Source organism: Pecten maximus, chromosome 8, assembly GCF_902652985.1.
Source record: "Pecten maximus chromosome 8, xPecMax1.1, whole genome shotgun sequence".
Taxonomy (NCBI): domain Eukaryota; kingdom Metazoa; phylum Mollusca; class Bivalvia; order Pectinida; family Pectinidae; genus Pecten; species Pecten maximus.
This window is the reverse complement of record NC_047022.1, coordinates 6317495-6340153: the sequence shown is the minus strand read 5'-3', so window position 1 is coordinate 6340153 and position 22659 is coordinate 6317495. Positions and strand designations below refer to the sequence as shown.

Here is a 22659-nt window from a genome sequence, read left to right as displayed (position 1 = left end):
TTTTGGGGTTTGATAACTAAGGGGGTCAAATAAATTACCTCCCTTTAAACCACCGATTAGGTGATATTACTGTATACTCCAATAGGCGGGACTGGTTCTGAATAATAAAGATGAACGCATTGCAGATAAGCGGTGCTTTTCATTGTCTGCTCATTTACATAATATTATATTGGAAATTATTTATCTTGTTTTATGTGTTTTTATTTGAAATAGGCAACTCCGCTGTTAAATTACTCATTTTTAAATAGGTGTACATACTAAAGACTTTGGCGGCGTACTAGAGCCACTGCATTTTTCCTATCTTGTACGTACAAATTAGTACCGTATAGCGGGAAATTTTAGCGGGACTTTAATTTGGCGATTTGGCGGGTCCGTATATAAATCGCCCAAACTTAACCGGTCAAATTTTAACACAGCGAATTAAAAAGACGCGAAAATTTCATTTTTGCCAATACATTGTTGTTTCTGTTCCGACCGCCATTTACCTTTAATGACCCCGAGAGTTCCGAGCGCTGCAATACGTTGGTTGCTGCCTGGCAACTGTCGGCAAAAATGCCGAAGGTACATACGAATATCTACTGAATAACTACTCAAGATACATGAATAGCAATACAATTATTACATATATCACAATATTTATTTACATATTGTTTGTGTGGAAACAAAGCCATTTACCCATACCATTCAACGAACTGATGTTTACACTTTACCTGTAGACAAATTGTTAAACTTACATGTACGTATACAAATCATATAAAAAATGACTAAAGCAATACTAAACAGTTGCTTAAATTATGTTTGTTTGTTGCTTGTACACATACTGATATAAACAATAATTTAGCATTATGAATGTGTTCGTCTGACGATTTTTTGTAACTGTTTCCGATTTCAAGACAGATGATCGATTATACACAACACACTTAATCAACATGGATAGTATGTATGGACATAACATAATTACATGTATCTATATACATATATCGGTAGGTAATACATATGCTCAACGCCAAATTAAAACCCTAGATTTTAAGAGATTGCTCAATTTAATTTCCAGTTTTCATGACCAAATCGCCAAATTTTACGACCGCTAAAATTCCCCGCTATACAGTATCTTATACGTACAACTTACTATCTTGGTCATACAACTTACTATCTTGGTCGTACAACTTACTATCGTGTACGTACAAGATAACATTTATAACGGAGAGAAATGTTCGGAGTGGAGGAGTGTTAGATTATATCGGATGCGTATCAGACTGGAATGAACTGAAAGGTGAGAGAAACCTATTCCATGGCCAATTGAATGCAATTAACTATATATTTACATCGATTGGTGTATAATAGCGACCTCAAATTTATTCTGAGCAATGTTTTGATGTCACAAACGGACAAGACGTACGTGATTTACTACACATTTTTGTTAATGAGTTTCCGTGTCAGTAAAGTACATATTGAAATATCTAAATGATTAATCATTATGATTAAGAAACGCCACGACTATATTACCAAAGGAAGGCATCAGGTTGGGTGATGCGGGAATGTTATATTATAATTTCAAGTATTTACTTAATACATCATATGTATGCATCAACGACTTGTATTAACTTCGAGAATGTCTATACCTGAGTTTAATTGGGTGTTTCATGATCAATGCAAACTACCCAAGCGTAGCTTCAGTATTCTGTGCCCATATAATGTTTAATTCATTAAAAATATCGTTATGATCTAAAATGTTTCTCAGTTCTTTTTTCACTCTACGCTAGTGGATATTTATATTTGTTAGACAACCGATGATACCGTCCAATGTTTATCAAGACAAACACAAGTTTCGCTTTTTGCAATTGAAGCTTGGCTATCTATTTTATAAAGGTTATTTCCGTTTTGTAATAAAACGATATAAATTTGATGTCGACAAATAGTTGACACTGGTGTTGTAGTAATTTAATGCAGTAATTTGTTATACACAAATGACACTCCTTGTTCGGCACAAACGGCCTGGGTCAGGACACTTAGTTAAAGGTGGACATACAGTCATCCTATAGTCATTTGCACAGTGTTACCAACGTCTACTTATCTGAATACTATAAAATATTCTGAACTATTTTCCGGAACTAATTTGAAATTATTAAAATTTCATAATTTCATCGTTATATTGAACAAACTATTACTCTCTATGTTAACCTACCGTTTCTTTATATGTATGTTGTCGCTATGTAGCCTATGTATCTATCACACATGGCTGCATCTTTCATGAATTATAGACTAACTGTGTAATTGTAACGTAAATACCTAACTGTCATATCATGAAGTATGATCCTTCAGTCGAAGCATACCTAATTAATGTTCGCAGTTCAAACGGAATCATAAAGATAGCTTTATTTAGATTTCAGGAAATTAACCTGTTAAGGTATGCTATATGCGCGAAAACAATTATAATGTTTTTTTTTCACTTTTAGATCTAGGTCGGGTTTCCTCTTGCTATGACACCTACGTTCTGGATGTGCCTTGCATATACGAATAAATGAAATATCCATCTACCCAAAAACATCAATTTATTCCGATATCGGTTTTATATATTTCGTCCGTATACAAAACATAAAACCCCTTAATTTTATTTTATTCTTTTTTTATAGTCTTCCTATTAAAAGAGATATGGTCGTTTTCCGCCTATCCTGACCTAGGCCACGTACAGCGATAGTCTGGGCTAAAAATACAGATAAATATATCATGTGACCACAGTGATTCACACAGTACCAAAATGGATCGTCATGGTCCATTGGCGCGCCATGTGTTGCGAACGGATTACATGTATGTAGTCAATCAATAGTATATCATATGGAATCAAGTTAAATTGACATGGCCAGTAGGAATTTTGCACTACTTATCCATGTAATAATGATATGCCTGTTGTCGAAGCTGGAGTTCATTGACATTTTACTTTCAATGATACGGAGAAAATCGGTTATTATTTCAATCAGGCCTTTTTAAACAAGGTGATTTTTTTATCTCAATATTTCTACCTTTATACTAAATATTCTATATCAAATATGCATTTATTGTTGAAAAGATCATTCGAATACGATAACAAAAAATAGTATTATCTTTTAGAAACAGAACAAAACATGAATATGATACACATTGGTGATTCGAATTTCGAACCTTCGGGTTGCTAAGCAATGGTTCTACCATATGAGCTATGCACACTTTCAGCAATGTGAAGTTAATGTTATCCGTTGTAGTCAGTCTAGTAATGCTAGAAATAAAATATTTTATCAACTACGTTTTTTTCAATTTTTCGAAACCAGTGCATCGGAGGACCTCTTTTGAAGAATAGGATTTTAGTTGTCTTTTGGTACATAAAATAAGATTAGACACTGTAATAGGTGGTCTTCTGATGCGCTCTATGTCAAAAAATGATATGAAAGCGGGAAAAACCCTCTCTAAAGCTGCAAATAGCTCGATGATGCAACTTTACGATCATTTTTCGCAAATAGGAATATTTATATGTTATAGATTTAAAGTTTGTATTCAAAAACTCAGTTTTCAACATTTATTTTTTTTATTTTGAAAACGGTCACCATTAGGTCGAAACAGGCCAATATGCGCCATACCTCTTTGTACGTAACGAACTATTGCAATTGATATAAATTGTAATAGATTCTTAGTTTGCTTGATTTAAACTATGAAAGAAGAAAAACATTAAATTATATGAGGTCAATTACGGATGTCGGGTCAACATTGAAATTTTGACCATCGTAATGCGAGCAATGATTTTGCTTAATAAAACATATAAAGGGGGGTAACTTCTACTGGTCTCTACAATAGAAAACCACTCAGCGAACATTTGGTAAAATGTTTCAGCCAACATGCTAACTAAAGACTATTCACGCGTGATTAATGGGCATCTGCCTGTGTGATTATATTACAAATCAACGACGAGGATAGACGCGTGTTACAGAGAACAGGGCTAAGTATAAAACACTATCTCAGCCCTACCACTCAGCCCTGTTCACCCGCACAACTATATTTCGTACACGCAACCCAAAGTTGTTCGATCACACTTATCACTATTATGAGATGCTATTCTCTCTCTAAAGACTCAAAATAATATCAGACTCCGTAGGTTTGTCTCCCCTACATGTCGGAATTTCCACTGGAATTAAGGGGAAGCTAACGACCTTACAAAAGTCTAGGTCACCAAATCGCTTGATCCATATGCCATTACAAGGTGCAGTAATGCAAGTGTCAAAACAACATCGAATATAAACACAACATAGAGCGGAAACGATTGATATTTGTTATTGAATGGGTGTCATGGGGTTGTGCCCTCTAGTTATAATTAGAACAAGATATGGCAACGGGTTTATCAATCTTCCACCATTTGAGTAACGCTATTATTATTATTATGGTTTTTAGTTATCTTTATATGGTTTGAATTAGTCTCATGGACGAGGTCAATGCCTTCATTCCGTAGTATTCGGAATCGATCCCGAGGAGATGTTTTTTATTTTCGCTTTTAGGTGAATAGAACAACTTTGTCCTATTTTCATTCCAAGTGTGTTTTGAGTAATGTCATTATTAGGTAGGCACTACTAACAACACCTCTCAATTCCCTACTTATGACAAAACAATAAACGAAATAAACCAAACTATCTTGGAGGATGATATTGATATAATGCTCTACCAACTAATGTTTGCTATTTCTGCCAAGGAAGCGGGCAAACTCATGTGCAATTTAACTTCGATTTGTGTGGCGAGATTCACCCATGGCGATCTGCTCCGTTTGTTCTTTGAAAATCTATATGGATCGACTGTCTAGGAAATGTTTCTATTGATCTTAAGTACTGACAGAACAAAGATAATTATTTATGACACTATTACACACTTCATTTGGTTTCAGTATTTCAGTAGATTTTTCAGAACAGCTTGTTTTAACCTAATGGTGGTAATGATGGCGGAGGAAGGTCATTCTTACAAGGGAAGGATGTTATGGTGGACAGTTTACTCGGCGATTTGTTACACAGGTAACACTATTGGATTATCATGTCTGATAGTATTTGTTATCGTATTCTATGTATTTATTTCTGTCTCAAACTTATAGCATTGGTGGCCCAAAGCTGTTTGTCTGTGATGTTTATGATAAACGGGGCCTCTTTCGATGTTGTGTACGTTTACTGATCAGCTTTTGTTTCTTCCTCAGCTATGACAAACAAGCAAATTCAGAGGAAGTTCTGTCCCCTTCACTACGTATATACCTCATTCATTAAGTTTCAAGATGGCGGCCTTACTGCTAATGGTCCACGTAACAACAAATTAACCAAGTGATTGTTTTAAATGACCACACAAATGTATAACATTAAAAATAACAGGAAGTTGTTAATAATATGATCAATATTAACATCTCGTAAACAATCAAACATAATGCAGGTCAAGGCAGATCAAAATCGATTGTTTATAATCATTGTTTTTTTTTTACTTGTATCAGCTTTCTCATTGGATACTTGATTGACCCAGGGTGACGAAGTAGAATGTATTTTCATCCAGTTAATTTCTACCACAACTCTTAAAAATATATTCAAGTAATATTTCCTACGATATAATCTATTATATTTGATAAAAGATATGTGTCTACATTTACTTGCAAAAGCCTATTTCATAAGCGCCTTAAGGATCCAAATGCTGTGAAAAATAGTCCCAAAATATGAAGTACTTAACGGCTGTGACGTATTAGAATGGATTTCTACCAAAATTAACGGGGACATATTTTAGTCCTGTCTTCTCTAAACATAAAATAAACATTATTGTGTATTGTACATATTTTCAAAGATCTTTTGCCTACGTGCAATATGTGTGAGTTAGCCTTTTCAGAATGAACTTACAACTGAATCGGCTTTTGTGGTTGTGAGGTTCTTGTTATTTTAAATATCATGAAGATTTATATTTTTAATTACCACAAATACTTCAAAATACGTTTGCACGTTCAACATTGTGTATGCCTTTCACATATTATGTTCTTTATGATTCAGCCCATGGCGAATTCTCAAGTCGCGTCATTTCTAACGTCGCATTGAACAAGCCAACTACCCAATCATCGACCTACAACGCTTCCTATCTTGCTGTGGACGGAATCGTCGACCCTCCAACCTGTATGTCTACCTCAGAGACTGGCTATCAGTGGTGGCAGGTTGATCTCGGATCACTCTACACGATAACAAACATTTCCATTCAAAGCAATGCTGATAAACGTGAGTATGCATAGCATTCTCATAGGAATACTTGTATTATATGTGATATATTCTTGTGGATACATGTCAGATTTCAGGAATCAACCCTCTATAAAGGACGGACTGTCCTTGATTAGTACTTATAATATAGTTAAAGTAAGGATTTGAAGAATATTTAAAGTTTCTGGTTTCCCGGATTTAGGTCTATACCCCAAGACGAAATGAGTGAAATACACATCGCTCTATTTTTCGGATACGGACCGCGGTGAGGTTATATTTAACTTAAATATATTGATAGATAATGTCAAACGGATGCTGAAAAGATGACATTTTGGTGACAATTGAGCAAAACGAGATTGTGAATTGACTATGGTATCCTACATTTCGTTTGAAATAGTTCACAAGAAAAAAAGGCACTTCCCGAAGAGATTTTTTTTTCGCCTCCCATATCCAAATGGATTTCAAATCGAGAGTAGCATTTTCAAAAGTACGTAGTAAATCAGATAGCTATCAATTTAAACCCCCACCCGTCTCCTTCAAATAATTTGAAAGAAACAAATGTATGCCTCTACCGTTTCTGTGTACTCAAGTTGTTTGATCACTTTCACCAAATTGGGAAAATCGTAAAAAAAAGGGAAAAAAAAGAAGACAAAAACAAAAAACTGTTGTCCTCACATTGAAGTATGTACATAGAGGAGATCTAACAGTGTCTTCAGTAATACCAAATATATTTCACGAGTGGGGCTAATATTTTGATATTTTTCACGAGTGTCTTTGCGTCGTTGAAGTTTGATCATTTCCATTTGACAATTGCTTTCGAAGTCATGGCGGTGCACAGGTAACATTTACTGTAACCCATACTCTTAAGCATTTTAACAAAAACACGCATAAGTAATTGATACGAAGATATCAATCAATGTTCTTAGTCATTGATACATTAAATTATTTGTATTTTTACGTTTCGGCTGTTTGAAAAGATAGAAAAAAAATAAACAAATGAATGGAAAATCTGAACTTGTTTGAGCTGAGCATTTATGTTTACTAACACAAAAGAACAAACGTTACCAACACACATTTTAGTAAACAAACATTTATTGAATAATGGCAATACAAACTGTTTGCAAACAAGCGGATACAACCACCTAATTACTTGGACTCGGAACGATACATCCGTAAAATTCAGTATTTCCATACCCGACAATTATTTGATGTGTTAGACTTTGGTGCTTTTATATCAAGCGCAAAATAAACCGTAATATAATAAGAGTCAAACAATCTCAGTGTCAGGCAGCTGGGTACATGTGTGTTTGGGTTCCGCAGGGGTGATTTAGTTATCCTAACATCCAGGTCAAAAACAAAGCTGGGCGAAGTTAATGGAATATTTGGGATATACAGAGGTTACACAACGAGTGGTTGTTGGATATGGAATTTATTTCACACGAGTGAGTTATTTTTTTAAAGTTACAAAAGACACGAGCTTTAGCGAGTATTTTTTGCAACTTTTAAAAAATAACTTACGAGTGTGAAATAAATTCCATATCCAACAATTTCGAGTCGTGTGACCTGTTTCTACCACAATAATATCGGTTCGATCATAGGGAAACGTGGCCAAGTATAATTTCGCGTATGCAAATAAAGTGTACCGGTGACGTCCGGGACCCGATGATGTAACGTCATTGGATTATTGATGACGTCAATAACAATTGCAGCTTGGGTCAAAGTTCACCGTGTTAGCCAATCAAAATGCGTACAGAGTTTATACCACGTGTGGTTTAAACTGATTGTTAATGAACAGCTGTAATGATTAACTGATGGTCTGAGAGTTGAATAACACAGGGTATTGTGGTAGAAAAACGATTTAACCAGTTGAGTTTACATACATTTGTACCATAAAGAGACTATTATTAAAACTGGACATGGAAGCTATATGCATGTGTTAATATTTCTTGATCATTTTATTGTTTTAGCAGGCGGATTGAGAAATGTTACCGTAGAAGTGTCAGAACAGAGCATGTCTGACGTGAGTGGTCATCTTCTTAATGCCATTTTGTGCTACAGGCCCGCCGGGTCACACGGTTCCAGTGATGACATTATCACGTTACCATGCTTGCATGGCACGACCGGCCGTTACCTAAGGCTTTCCAGAATAGTTGAAATCATGGACGACGTTTTGACCTTTTGTGAGGTGGTTGTTGAAGGTATAATTACACATGTATCCCATGGTTTTGTTTTGTTTATTTTTGTTTAACGTCTTATTAACAGTCAGGGTCATTTAAGGACGTGCCAGGTTTTGAAGGTGGAGGAAAGCCAGAGTACCCGGCCTACAGTCAGTACCTGGCAACTGCCCCACATAGGTTTCGAACTCATGACCCAGAGGTGGAGGGCTAGTGATAAAGTGTCGGGACACCTTAACCACTCGGCCACCATGGTCCCTCCATTTTCATTGTACTGTTCTAGCTCACTTAATATGATTTATAATCCTCTTCGCCTTCAGGAGTTGTTTAAAGAACATAAAACATAGCTCAACATATCAATTTGTCTAACAGATACTGTAAACGTTGAAAGGGTTTACGCGAGGGTGAAATTTACGCTTATTGCGCGGACTCCTTTTGTTCGCGAACATTTCCTCAACGCGTATTATCTGATATCAATTTGCGTAATTTTGAACTACAACGAAACTGGATCGATCGCGAAATTTCCCCACGCGTATAGTTTACCTATGGAAATCGCGAAATTATTTCCCCGTGAAAATAATAACGTTTACAGTATACATTGTTTGGTGATTAAGAATTCAATCTTCGAATTGCGTTTTCGAGTTTTGGATTCCTATTTCTTGCAGCTACTGACTTCTTCTGAAAATCAGTAACCGTACCGATAGAACTAGGGAACGTTTGTGTATTGTATATACATGTACCTACTCCATTGCTTTGACTCAAATGAAGTAATGTCTGGAAAGGTACAACAATGTCAAACATTCTAATGGTATCTTTATTTCCTGTTTTAGTGCCAATTGAAAGGAATATTTACTATAAGTTGTTATGTTCTTTTCTTAATATCAAGGTTTGCTGTTATCTTAAAATAAATCTTCAGAAGACATTGAAATTTCATTTCATGGACTGAGTTAAGCCAGTAATAATACAAAGAATTTAGGAAACTCTATTACCATACTAGTATCCATATCAATTGTTTTTTGTTTTTTTTGCTTTCGTTCTGTCTTGATATACTATTAACTAGATATTCTCTTTTTTGATTTAGTGTCAAGGAATGAATGCGATTTGACCAACATAGCACTGAATAAACCGGCAACTCAGTCTTCTTTGTATAGTCAAGGGTTTGCAAGGAGAGGTGTGGACAGGAATCTCAATCCAATATATACAGCTAAGTCCTGTACAGAAACAAGTCTTACGGACAATAACCCGTGGTGGCAGGTGGACTTGGAAGGTGTCTACAGTATCGATCATGTCTCCGTTCAAAACAGATTAAAATTTGGTAAGACAGATAACTGAAACAACATATACTCAAATAATATATAACAAAACAAAAGCACAGTATTACAAAAAGTCTACTAAGATTTTTTTAATATATGTTAATAACTATTAATGCATACCATTGGTGTAGGTATATTCAGAAATACATCTTTGTTAGCTTATTGAAATACAGTGTAAATGTAGATGAACAGTTCGATACCACATGATAAACATCAATAGAGACAAATGCCGTCTAAATGATGTGTTAAATGACATACCATTATCATGTTATTTTCAACGATGTTTAATGTAATTTACTTGAATCTTGAAAAAAAAAATGAAGAAATTAATCAATGTGGTACATTTGCTTGATTATTTTTTTCCATAGCTGACCGGCTGAAAGATTTCATTGTAGAAATATCAGAGACAAACGCCATTGGACAAAATGGTCATCTTAAAAACAGCAAGCTGTGCTACAATTACACTGAAGCTCACGTACCTTCTGCTGAACTAAGGACTCTGGCCTGTCCCACTGGCACTGTCGGCCGCTATCTCAGGATCACAAAGTCATCCAGCATTTTAACTCTTTGCGAAGTCATTGTAGAAGGTAAGTACCGGAAATGTTAGAGAGGGTGGCATGCATGTAAATTTAATGACAGCCACATGTTATTGTGAGGGAGTAGTTTGCTTCCATAAAAAGCAATCATCTATGACATTCTTATATCACATTGTATGTACATTTATCATGCATATTTATGATAACAGACTTAGTTATATATATATATAGATATGTGTGTAAATAATTATTGAATATAAAGGGATTTTTCTATACCTACAGGTAAACCGGTTTCATGTCTCGACACTACCTGTCATAAGATGCCAACAATCAGACAACGTAACGGCCAGTCTGTGGCAGAAATCGTACAGGAGTTGAAAAAACTGATGTCCGGAACGGGAAGAAGATGCAACTTCCAGAAGAAATGGATCGATGGAGGATGGTATTGGTCTGTGTGGTTCCCGACATACTGATTTGATCCGGCAAACATGACAAAATATGACACTTAAATATTTACAAGGATTACATGGGTGTCTGCGACAAACAATAACATTGTGATAGTGACAAGTATGCCACACTGGCAGAAACAACGCCATAGTAACAACAACTGTGGCAGCAGCAAATATCACACATTGATAAAAACAGCTATCACACTGTGATGTAAACGACAATAACTGGATTACTGTATATCAACCATGATTACAAGACAAAATGACAAAAATTACATTACATTGCAAAAATGCCGGTTTACATTCTTACATAGAAAGAACGATTTATATGCATCAAATAAACAGGGATCAAATCCAAACAAAGAAAAAGGAAAAGACTATAAAAGCGACAAGTATATCACCATGAGAGTCGCAATTATTACACTAACAGCGACAAGGATTATCATCCGACAGCGACAAGGATTATACCGTTACAACAACAAGGATTATAATCTTACAGCGACAAGGATTGCATGTAAAAGTGACACGGATTACACTGTAACAACATAAGGATTACGCGGTAACAGAAACACGGATTACACTTTAACAACGACAAGGATTACACTGTTACGGCTATCATGATTACACTGTTACGGCTATCATGATTACACTGTTATGGCTATCATGATTACACTGTTACGGCTATCATGATTACACTGTTACGGCTATCATGATTACACTGTTACGGCTATCATGATTACACTGTTATGGATATCATGATTACACTGTTACGGCTATCATGATTACACTGTTACGACTATCATGATTACACTGTTACGGCTATCATGATTACACTGTTACGACTATCATGATTACACTGTTACGGCTATAATGATTACACTGTTACGGCTATCATTATTACACTGTTACGGCTATAATGATTACACTGTGACAACTACAAGAGGTTAAGTGGACAGCAGGAAGGATTACCATGTAAAAGCGTCAAGAAAAACACTGTTACAGAGACAACGATTTGACAGAAAACGACAAGGATAATGGTAATATTACACTGAGATATTGTCAACGATAACACTGTAGAAAAGACAGTTTACAATATGATATAGAAATAAGGATTAAACTCTTACCGTCGAACACTGGTTAAACTGTTACTTCAAACACGTTTTAAACTGTTACCTTTAACACTGGTTAATATGTTCCTTCAAAAACTGGTTACATTCTTACGTTCTAACACGGGTTAAGCTTTTACTGTCTAAAAGTGGTTAAACTGTTACTGTCTAACACTAGTTTAGCTTTTACTTCTACCACTGGTTAAACTGTTACTGTCTAACATTAGTTTAACTTTTACTTCTAACACTGGTTAATATGTTGCTATCTAACAGTGGTTAAAATGTTATCTTTAACACTGGTCAATATGTTCCTTCAAAAACTGGTTACATTGTTACTGTCTAATAGTGGTTAAGATGTTACTGTCTAACAGGGGTTAAACTGTTACTGTATGATACTAGTTAAAATGTTACTTCTAACACTGTTTAATGTTACTTTCTAATACTGGTTAGAATATTACTGTTTTACACTTGTTAGATAATTACTGTTACTCTCTAACGGGTAAGACTATTACTGTCTAACACAGATTAAAGTGTTACCGTCTAGCCCGGGTTTAAATGCTACCCAAAAACAATCTTATAATTGTAACATTGTTTTACACTTCAATAGAGCATTATGTATCTAAGTGTAACTGGGGAACAAGGACTACAATGTAACTAAGACACAAGGATTAAACTGTTACAAAGGTTACATCCCTTAAACTTTCAGCAATTAATAAGGTTAAACTATTACCGAGTAACAAGGCTTACACTTTTACCGATTAATTAGGATTAAAATGTTACTGGTAACAAGGATTACACTTTTACCGATTAACAAGGATTAAACTTTTACCGATTAACAATCATTAAACTGTTACCGGGTAACAAGGATTTAATTTTTAACGATTAACAAGGATTAAACCTTTACCGATTAACAAGGATTAAACTTTTACCGATTAACAAGGATTAATCTATTACCGACTAACAAGGTTTTACTATTACCGAGTAACAAGAATTAAACTTTTACCAATTAACAATGATTGAACTATTCCCAGGTAGCAAGGATTAAACATAAGGATTAAACTATTACATTGTGAACCTATTAAAAATAATCTTTTACCTATAAACAAGGATTAAACTGTTATACTGTAACACGGATTAAATTGTTTACGATTAACAATGAAGAAACAAAATGGTTAAACTATTACCCATTAACAAAGATTAAACTGTTACCAAATACAATTGCAACGCGACATATACGGAGCATTTTTACCACTCAAAAAGGCATTTGTGCCAGAAGTCCTGTGTATCATGAGGCACTTATGGAGCATATGGACCGATCTGAAATGCCTTGCGGCTTAAGACATTTGTCAAGTATTTTGACCTTTATTCAAAATAGATGTTTAATGTTATAATGAACAATTTAATTAAACAAATTATCATTGTTTCCCCTAAACATAGTGCGATGGTAATAAATTCTTCTTTAATCTAGATTATGATAAAACATGTTACCCATTATATCGCAGATGTTCTTGTTTTATATTTGTAAGATCATTTGTACATGTTGTTCTCTATACAATTTGTACGCATTCGTTTGTACTTTTCTAGTGTTTATGTTGCAAGATTCTACTCTTTGTCATGGTAACATATCTTTATATATATTTAGCTTTTAGCATTTATATTTCCAGTCTCTAGTTTAATCTTATGTGTCATCCATACACGACACAAACTATCTCCTTATATTTCTATCGTGGATGTAAATACAAAATGTAGTACTCTATCATCTTCATAATATAAATACCACAAAAATATAATATGTTAACCTTTTTAAGCATTGTAAACCCTTTTCATTAAATGTAATGTCTTCGTACATTTATTACAAAATGTCAAATGTATGTTATTGTATTTCACCATGAAAATTAAAGAAAACTAGAATCTTTTCTTCCTTTCTCCATATTTATTTATTTCTTCTTTTTCTTTAATTTGTTCTTAACTTGACTGTGTTTTTATTCGTTACTTGATTCTACAAGTGCTTAATGTTGATATAAGCTATTCGGATATTTCCGTGATATTGTAAATCTCTCTAACGTCGAAAACGCTTGAAGTAAGCTCAAAGCAGATGTTCGAACACTTTTGGTTTGAATAATGCCGTAGATTCTAAAGCTCTTGCCAATGCCTTCTAAAGTATACCAAAAAGTTATTGTTGGGTCGAACATGTTTTTGTCAATAAGTATTTGTCAATAAAATTAGACAAAAATCATTTATTCCCGTTTTCATTTCAGCCTTTCTTTGTTTTGACAAAATTACAAAAAAAAGTTAAATGACAAAATATATACCCTAATGATATAATTAGAGAACCAACACGTAGGTTTTCCTGAGACTAGGGAAGTACCAACTGATTAGAGGAAACTCCCCGCAAATACGGTCCCTTACCTTCTATAGGACTCCCACAACTAAATGTTTTACTATGTATCAGTTAATAGTTGCTCCATTCCCTCAATGGCTCATTTGCAATTCAAATGATGTGAAATTGATATCAAATCAAACTGTTTTGCTACTTGATGACTTATGTTATTATACAAGTTTAATGGCATATAAGAGTACACGGGAGCTCGAAAGGCAATTATCATGACATTTCCCCAAGAATTTTTCGTTAAGGACTTGATTTAGGTGAACAACAGGTGATTGGGTGATTTAGTTTGTGATTTCTATATGTAAATGGGCCGTGGAAAATATTTCATACAAGCATGCGTAAAGTTGTTTATTAGGAAGAATGGTTGACTGGCCATCAAAGCATTGTATCAGAAACAAGATCACACATACTTGTTTCAGCAGCTAAGGCATAGAAAAGGATTAAGCAAAATCATAATATCATCCACGACAGTCAATAAGAGTATGTAAGAGGTGATGCGGATAATATTGAAATATAATTATAAGTAGTTCTTTTTGTACATCGTATGCATGCATGGCTGACTTGCTATAATTCGGACAAGGTCAACACACGATTGTGTGTGTATATTGCATGGTCAATGTAAATTACCAACACATAGCTTATATCTGCTATACATATATACTATTTAATTCAATTCATTGAAACACATCGTTATCATGCATGATTTTCATTTTTTGTTTTTGTTTTTACAATATGCCTGTGGACATTTGAGTACTATTTGAATGATTAATCAGTATGATTATGAAACGCAACCATTATATTTCCAATGGAAGGCATCATATATATGAGGTGATGCGGATACTGTTACATTGCAATTTCAGGTATTTGCTTTATGCATTATATGTATGCATGACTGACTTGCATTACCTTCGAGAATGTCATAGTTTGTGTGCGTGGTTCATGGTCAATGTAAATTACTCAAACGTAGCTTTTGTATTCTGTGCATGTACAATGTGTTATTCATTAAAAAGTATCGTTGTAATATAAAATGATTTTCATTTTTTATCGTTTTTTACACTATGCTGGCGGAGATCTGTATGCGATGCACAACCAATGATTCCGTACAATGTTTATCCAGGCAAGCATAATTTTCGCTTTTCGCAAACGAAGCTTGGCTATCTAATTATATCATTGCCGTATTGTTTCTATCTAGGAGTAAGTTCCAAATTGATATATATAGATATACTTGTCATTTACGCGGATGCTAAGTGGAATATTTGTTTTTTTTCGAAATGGAGAGGCTAAGCATAACCATTTCCACAGATTTGGCGCTCTTTATTCCAGCATGATCCTGACCTATATCATCAATCCAGCACTCTCGTTTACTCAGATAAAAATTACCGAACATATAGAAGACATCTGTAACCTTAATATTAGGTCAAGGTTATTCAATTGAACAAACTTGGTACACTTTAATCCAAGCATTAAGACTAATAACAATAGACAAATTTCATTTTATCTTTTGTAGATCAGGTTCATTCATTTGCTAAAGCAATGCAGCCATCCACCCCGGGTTTTCACCATTTAGAGAGAATAGCATAATTTCATTTCTACCAACGTTGTAATGATTAACTCAAGCATGTTATAGACTCATTGTTATTGATCCACCACGGTTGATGCCGATTATAAGCGCCTCCTGACAGGCGAGTAGTCAGACCTAAATGGAAGTGGAATCCCCAACGAAAGGAAGGGCGTAGGCTTTTCTACCGAAGCAGGGGGGAGAACGAGAGAGGGGCATAATCTCCAATCTTGGGGTCCCTCCCCCTGGGATCTCCGAGAGATATAACTTGAAAATACAATAACATATCACAAAACATACCGTGAAAGCCATGGCTAATGTCATGGTATATGTTGTATACGAACGACCCCGACCCTACAGGTAATCCCTGGAATTAGATGCTTCTTGCGACAGGCAGTGATATACAGCAGGCATATTTCTCTCCGCTCCTGCACTGCAGTCTGATCAATTGTAAATCGATTATCGTATGTACGGTGTAAATACATAGATACATAGACACATATGAACATATCTAGCGGGGAGATAAAAGTATCATTTTGTCTCTAAATTTCTCTTCGCTAGCTTTGTATTTAAAGCCCCTCATAAATGAACATCTGAACAAAAACAAAATAAAAAATATGAGTGTACCTACTCATATGAGTGTGGGAACATGGAAATATAAAAAGAATCAATCATTGTTCTAGAAGTTCACAATTGGCTATACGAACAAATAAATATTAGTTACTGCGGCTGTATCATTTTATGTTACCGCGCTAGTTGTCACGCTTATTTCCGGTGCGAATACCTCTATTTTAAGCTCTCCTTTGTGAAAAGGATGATGGATTATTTTGCCGTGGAATTTGATAATTCGTAGATCATTTTCACAGAATCTGTTTGACTGACAAAATTGTTCTCAAAGTTCCCAACTGACGGTCTGAACAATACATATTTGTAATGTTCGTTAACTAAATAGATACCTGGAACTGCGATTGTATATTTTTATGTTATTTTTTTGTGAGTTGGGAATTTCCTATCGCGCTCGCTGTCACGTTCCTATGCAGCGTGAATATGTGAACATTGTGTATGGTAAAAAACGAGTGAATAACACCTTTGTTATGATTTCAGGAACGGACACACCGAATCATTAATGTAAAACTACTTCATATGTATGTTCTCTCCTTCTAGGAATTTTTTTTTGATGGTAGAGATATTATACGTTCGGTTGTTTCGCAATTCTAGGATTTGTCAGTGTTGGTAGGGACATCAAACGTATATTTACGTCCTTCTACAACTCGTCAATGATGGTAGGTTCACAATACGTCCATTTCGTCTTTCCGAGACTCTGCAATGATGGTATCCCGGGACATGATCAGTCGGTTTCGTACCTCGTTTGTTATTGTAGGTATAACATACGTATATTTCGCCCTTCCATTACTTCTCAGTTATAATATCAATATCATAGTCTATCATACGTCTGATCCGTCCTTTTAAGACTCGTCAGTGATGATAGGAACTTCATGCATCTTTTTCGTCCGTCTGAGACTCGTAAGTGATGGTAGGGATGTCATACACCTGTTTTCCCTTCTAAGACTGACCAGTGGTGGTAGATATATCAGACGCCTGTTTCCCTTCTAAGACTGACCAATGGTGGTAGATATGTCAGACGCCTGTTTTCCCTTCTAAGACTGACCTGTGGTGGTAGATATATCAGACTCCTGTTTCCCTTCTAAGATACTGACCAGTGGTGGTAGATATATCAGACGCCTGTTTCCCTTCTAAGAGACTGACCAGTGGTGGTAGATATATCAGACTCCTGTTCCCTTCTAAGACTGACCAGTGGTGGTAGATATATCAGACGCCTGTTTTCCCTTCTAAGACTGACCTGTGGTGGTAGATATATCAGACTCCTGTTTCCCTTCTTAGACTGACCAGTGCTGGTAGATATATCAGACTCCTGTTTCCCTTCTTAGACTGATCAGTGGTGGTAGATATATCAGACGCCTGTTTTCCCTTCTAAGACTGACCAGTGGTGGTAGATATATCAGACTCCTGTTTCCCTTCTTAGACTGACCAGTGCTGGTGGATATATCAGACGCCTGTTTTCCTTCTAAGAGACTGACCAGTGGTGGTAGATATATCAGACGCCTGTTTCCCTTCTAAGAGACTGACCAGTGGTGGTAGATATATCAGACTCATGTTCCCTTCTAAGACTGACCAGTGGTGGTAGATATATCAGACGCCTGTTTCCCTTCTTAGAGACTGACCAGTGGTGGTAGATATATCAGACTCCTGTTTTCCTTCTAAGACTGACCAGTGGTGGTAGATATATCAGACTCCTGTTTCCCTTCTAAGACTGACCAGTGGTGGTAGATATATCAGACGCCTGTTTCCCTTCTAGGATACTGACCAGTGATGGTAGATATATCAGACTCCTGTTTCCCTTCTTAGACTGACCAGTGGTGGTAGATATATCAGACGCCTGTTTTCCCTTCTAAGACTGACCAGTGCTGGTAGATATATCAGACTCCTGTTTCCCTTCTTAGACTGACCAGTGGTGGTAGATATATCAGACGCCTGTTTTCCCTTCTAAGACTGACCAGTGGTGGAAGATATATCAGACTCCTGTTTCCCTTCTTAGACTGACCAGTGCTGGTGGATATATCAGACGCCTGTTTTCCTTCTAAGAGACTGACCAGTGGTGGTAGATATATCAGACGCCTGTTTCCCTTCTAAGAGACTGACCAGTGGTGGTAGATATATCAGACTCCTGTTCCCTTCTAAGACTGACCAGTGGTGGTAGATATATCAGACGCCTGTTTCCCTTCTTAGAGACTGACCAGTGGTGGTAGATATATCAGATTCCTGTTTTCCTTCTAAGACTGACCAGTGGTGGTAGATATATCAGACTCCTGTTTCCCTTCTAAGACTGACCAGTGGTGGTAGATATATCAGACGCCTGTTTCCCTTCTAGGATACTGACCAGTGATGGTAGATATATCAGACTCCTGTTTCCCTTCTTAGACTGACCAGTGGTGGTAGATATATCAGACGCCTGTTTTCCCTTCTAAGACTGACCAGTGGTGGTAGATATATCAGACACCTGTTTCCCTTCTTAGACTGACCAGTGCTGGTAGATATATCAGACTCCTGTTTCCCTTCTTAGACTGACCAGTGGTGGTAGATATATCAGACGCCTGTTTTCCCTTCTAAGACTGACCAGTGGTGGTAGATATATCAGACTCCTGTTTCCCTTCTTAGACTGACCAGTGGTGGTAGATATATCAGAAGACTGTTTCCCTTCTAAGACTGACCAGTGGTGGTAGATATATCAGACGCCTGTTTCCCTTCTAAGACTGACCAGTGGTGGTAGATATATCAGACGCCTGTGTTCCCTTCTAAGACTGACCAGTGGTGGTAGATATATCAGACTCCTGTTTCCCTTCTTAGACTGACCAGTGCTGGTGGATATATCAGACGCCTGTTTTCCTTCTAAGAGACTGACCAGTGATGGTAGATATATCAGAAGACTGTTAAGTCCTTCTGGGACTCGTCAATAATAGTAGGTACATTTATTTCGTCCTTCTATGACCTTTTGGCGATGGAAGGGATACCATACGTCTATTTTCCCTTCTAGGACCCGTTAATAATGTAAGTGATATCATTTGAATAATGATATTATATATAGACGTTTGGATCAAGCTATTGAGTGACCAATTGCAATGCATATATTAGGTCGCTTACCTCCACTTAAATCCGTTTTTTTTTTTTTTAATTTTATTTACAAAATTTGAATATTTGTTTGTTTCTCTATTGCAGGAGGAAGCATGTTTACAAAGTGATGAATACATCAGACGCCTGTTTCCCTTCTAAGACTGACCAGTGGTTGTAGATATATCAGAAGTCTGTTAAGTCCTTCTTGGACTCGTCAATAATGTAAGTGATATCACTTGAATAATGATATTATGTATGTTTGGATCAAGCTATTGAGTGACCAATTGCAATGCATATATTAGGTCGCTTACCTCCACTTCAATGCATTTTTTAAAAAATTTGATTTGCAAAATTTGAATATTTGTTTGTTTCTCTATTGCAGGAGGAAGCATGTTTACATAGTTAATCCTGATTCGGATTGTCAGAGAGACAAAAATCCAAATCACTAGTATATTTGATGAAATACCTTTGCGTACTATATAAAGTTTCGAAGATGAGCAGGGCTGGGACTAGTTTAGTTTGATTGGCTTGTTTTTGTTTAACGTACTATTAACAGTCAATGTCATTTAAGGACGTGCTAGGTTTTTGAGGTGGAGAAAAGCCGGAGTGCCCGGAGAAAAACCACCGGCCTACTGTCAGTACCTTGCAACTTCCCCACGTAGTTTCGCAACCCAGAGGTGGAAGCTTAAGGCTTGTGATAAAGTGTCGGACATCTTAACCACACGGCCCCTGCGGCCTCTCGGCTGGGTAATAGGGCTGAAATGGTGCTTTATATTCATACTTATCATATATCGCGTGAAAAGTCTTGAGATTGCTTGTCGGATGTGAGGCGTTATATCAAATGTTCTCTGAGTTTAGTTTATGTATTATAGTTTAAAATGAATTACCTCCTTTAAAACCACCGACTAGGTGATATAACTGTCTACTCATTTACATTATTTATCTTGTTTTATGTGTTTTTATTTGAGATAGGCGACTCCGCTGTTAAAATACTCATTTTTAAATAGGTGTACATACTAAAGACTTCGGCGGCGTACTAGGTCCACTGCATTTTTTCTATCTTGTACATACAAATTAGTACCGTATAGCGGGAAATATTAGCGGGACTTTAATTTGGCGATTTGGCGGGCCCGTATAGAAATCACCAAAACTTAACGCGTCAAATTTTAACACAGCGAATTAAAAAGAAGCGAAAATTTCATTTTTGCCAATACATTGTTGTTTTTGTTCCGACCGCCATTTACCTTTAATAACCCCCGAGAGTTCCGAGCGGTGCAATACGTTGGTTGTTGCCTGGCAACTGTCGGCAAAAATGCCGAAGGTACATACGAATATCTACTGAATAACTACTCAAGATACATGCATAGCAATACAATTATTACATATATCACAATATTTATTTACATATTTGTTTGTGTGGAAACAAAGCCATATCTGCCCATACCATTCAATAAACTGATGTGAACACTTTACCTGTAGACTCATTGCTAAACTTACATGTACGTTTACAAATCATAGCATCAACTAGTTATTTTAACACAGAGTGTTTGGCAGAGGCTGATAGGTTAGCGACTACAAATTAGTTGGCGACTACAAACAGGTAGTCGACGGTCAAGTCAGCAACTACAAGGTTGTCGGCGGGCATGTCAGCGACCATACTATAAGTAGTGTTGGTGGTCAGCAGCAAACACCAGGGGTTAGGTGGCCGATGAAAATACATAGAAACAGTCAGAGCGTCATATCATGTTCGATTATACATATTGCTAGTCACTGAATCCCCGTAGCCGTATAGTCAGCGGTCACACACAGACCGGCGACAGGTAATTATAACTAGCCGTTGTGAGTGGTACGGGACGCGTCCTAGTCAAGTACTAGTTATAGTATTAAGATTAGGTGTCAGCGGTCAGACAGACCACTGTATATACACTGTATATATAAAACTTATATTTTATGTGTTATATGTTCTCCTTAAATGTTAAAATGCTACCAAATAGTAGTAATATTTGTATATATTTGACACTGGTGTTGTAGTAATTTAATGCAGTAATTTGTTATACACAAATTACAGTCCTTGTTCGACACAAACGGCCTGGGTCAGGACACTAAGTTAAAGGTGGACATACAGTCCTCAATAAGCAATAAATAAAAACATGTCCTTCCTTCACAAATGAAAATTTTAAAAGCAAGGCAAAGAAATCCTATAGTCATTTGCACAGTTTTACCAACGTCTACTTATCGGAATACGGAATTTTCAGATACAATTTAGACTATATGAAACGCAATAAGATCAATTGTTAATCCTTTCTCCTATTATTCTGAAGGATTTTCCAGAAGTAATGTGAAATTATTAAAATTTCATAATTTCATCGTTATATGGAGCAGACTATTATTCTCTATGTTAACCTACCGTTTCTTTATAAACATGTATGATGTCGCTATGTAGTCTATGTATCTATCACACATGGCTGCATCCTACCTGTTTCGATCCCACTGTGTTTTCATGAATTATAGACTAAGTGTGTAATTGTAACGTATATACCTAACTGTCATATAATGAAGTATGATCATTCAATCGAAGCATACCTATTCAATGTTCGCAGTTCAAACCGAATCACAAAGATCGCTTAATTTATATTTCAGGAAATTAACTTGTTAATGTATGCTATATGCGCGCAAACAATTTTAATGATTTTTTTTCACATTTAGATCTAGATCGGGTTTCCTCTTGCCATGACACCATGTCTAGTGCAGAGCCAGAACGTATAACTATATGAAAATACATGTATATGGAATTCTCCGACACCGTTTGGAGAAGCACAGATTTTGGTACGGATAAAATAAAATCGAGCATGACATAACCCCTACCTTACATATACGACTACATGACATATCTATTTACCCCAAAACACCAATTTATTCCGATATCGGTTTTATATATTTCGTCCGTATAGAAAACATAAAACCCCTTAATTTTGTTTTATTTTATTTTTATATAGTCTACCGATTAAAATTTGTACTTTACGAACTATTGCAATAGATATCAATTGTAATAGGTTTTGGGAAATGATAAGCTTAGTTTGCTTGATTTAAACTATGTAAGAAGAAAAACATTATTATTATATGTGGTCTTTTCGGTTCATTGCGTTCCGATTCGGGTGGTTAGTTACACTGTCACTTACGGATGTCGGGTCAACATCGGCTTTACCAGTAACGAAACTAT

The 22659-nt window shown here is 36.0% G+C and overlaps 1 protein-coding gene across 1 annotated transcript in view; it reads left to right on the top strand.

Annotated features, from left to right (window-relative positions):
* LOC117332963 overlaps window positions 1-19617 on the top strand; it is a 24813-nt gene extending 5196 nt beyond the window's left edge. Inside the window, exons 5-10 of the mRNA XM_033892053.1 lie at window positions 6027-6245; window positions 8192-8422; window positions 9480-9713; window positions 10080-10298; window positions 10530-10689; window positions 19545-19617. Coding sequence (XP_033747944.1) covers window positions 6027-6245; window positions 8192-8422; window positions 9480-9713; window positions 10080-10298; window positions 10530-10689; window positions 19545-19617 — 1136 coding nt within the window. The remainder of the gene's footprint in view (window positions 1-6026; window positions 6246-8191; window positions 8423-9479; window positions 9714-10079; window positions 10299-10529; window positions 10690-19544) is intronic.
* The last annotated feature ends 3042 nt before the right edge of the window (window positions 19618-22659 follow it).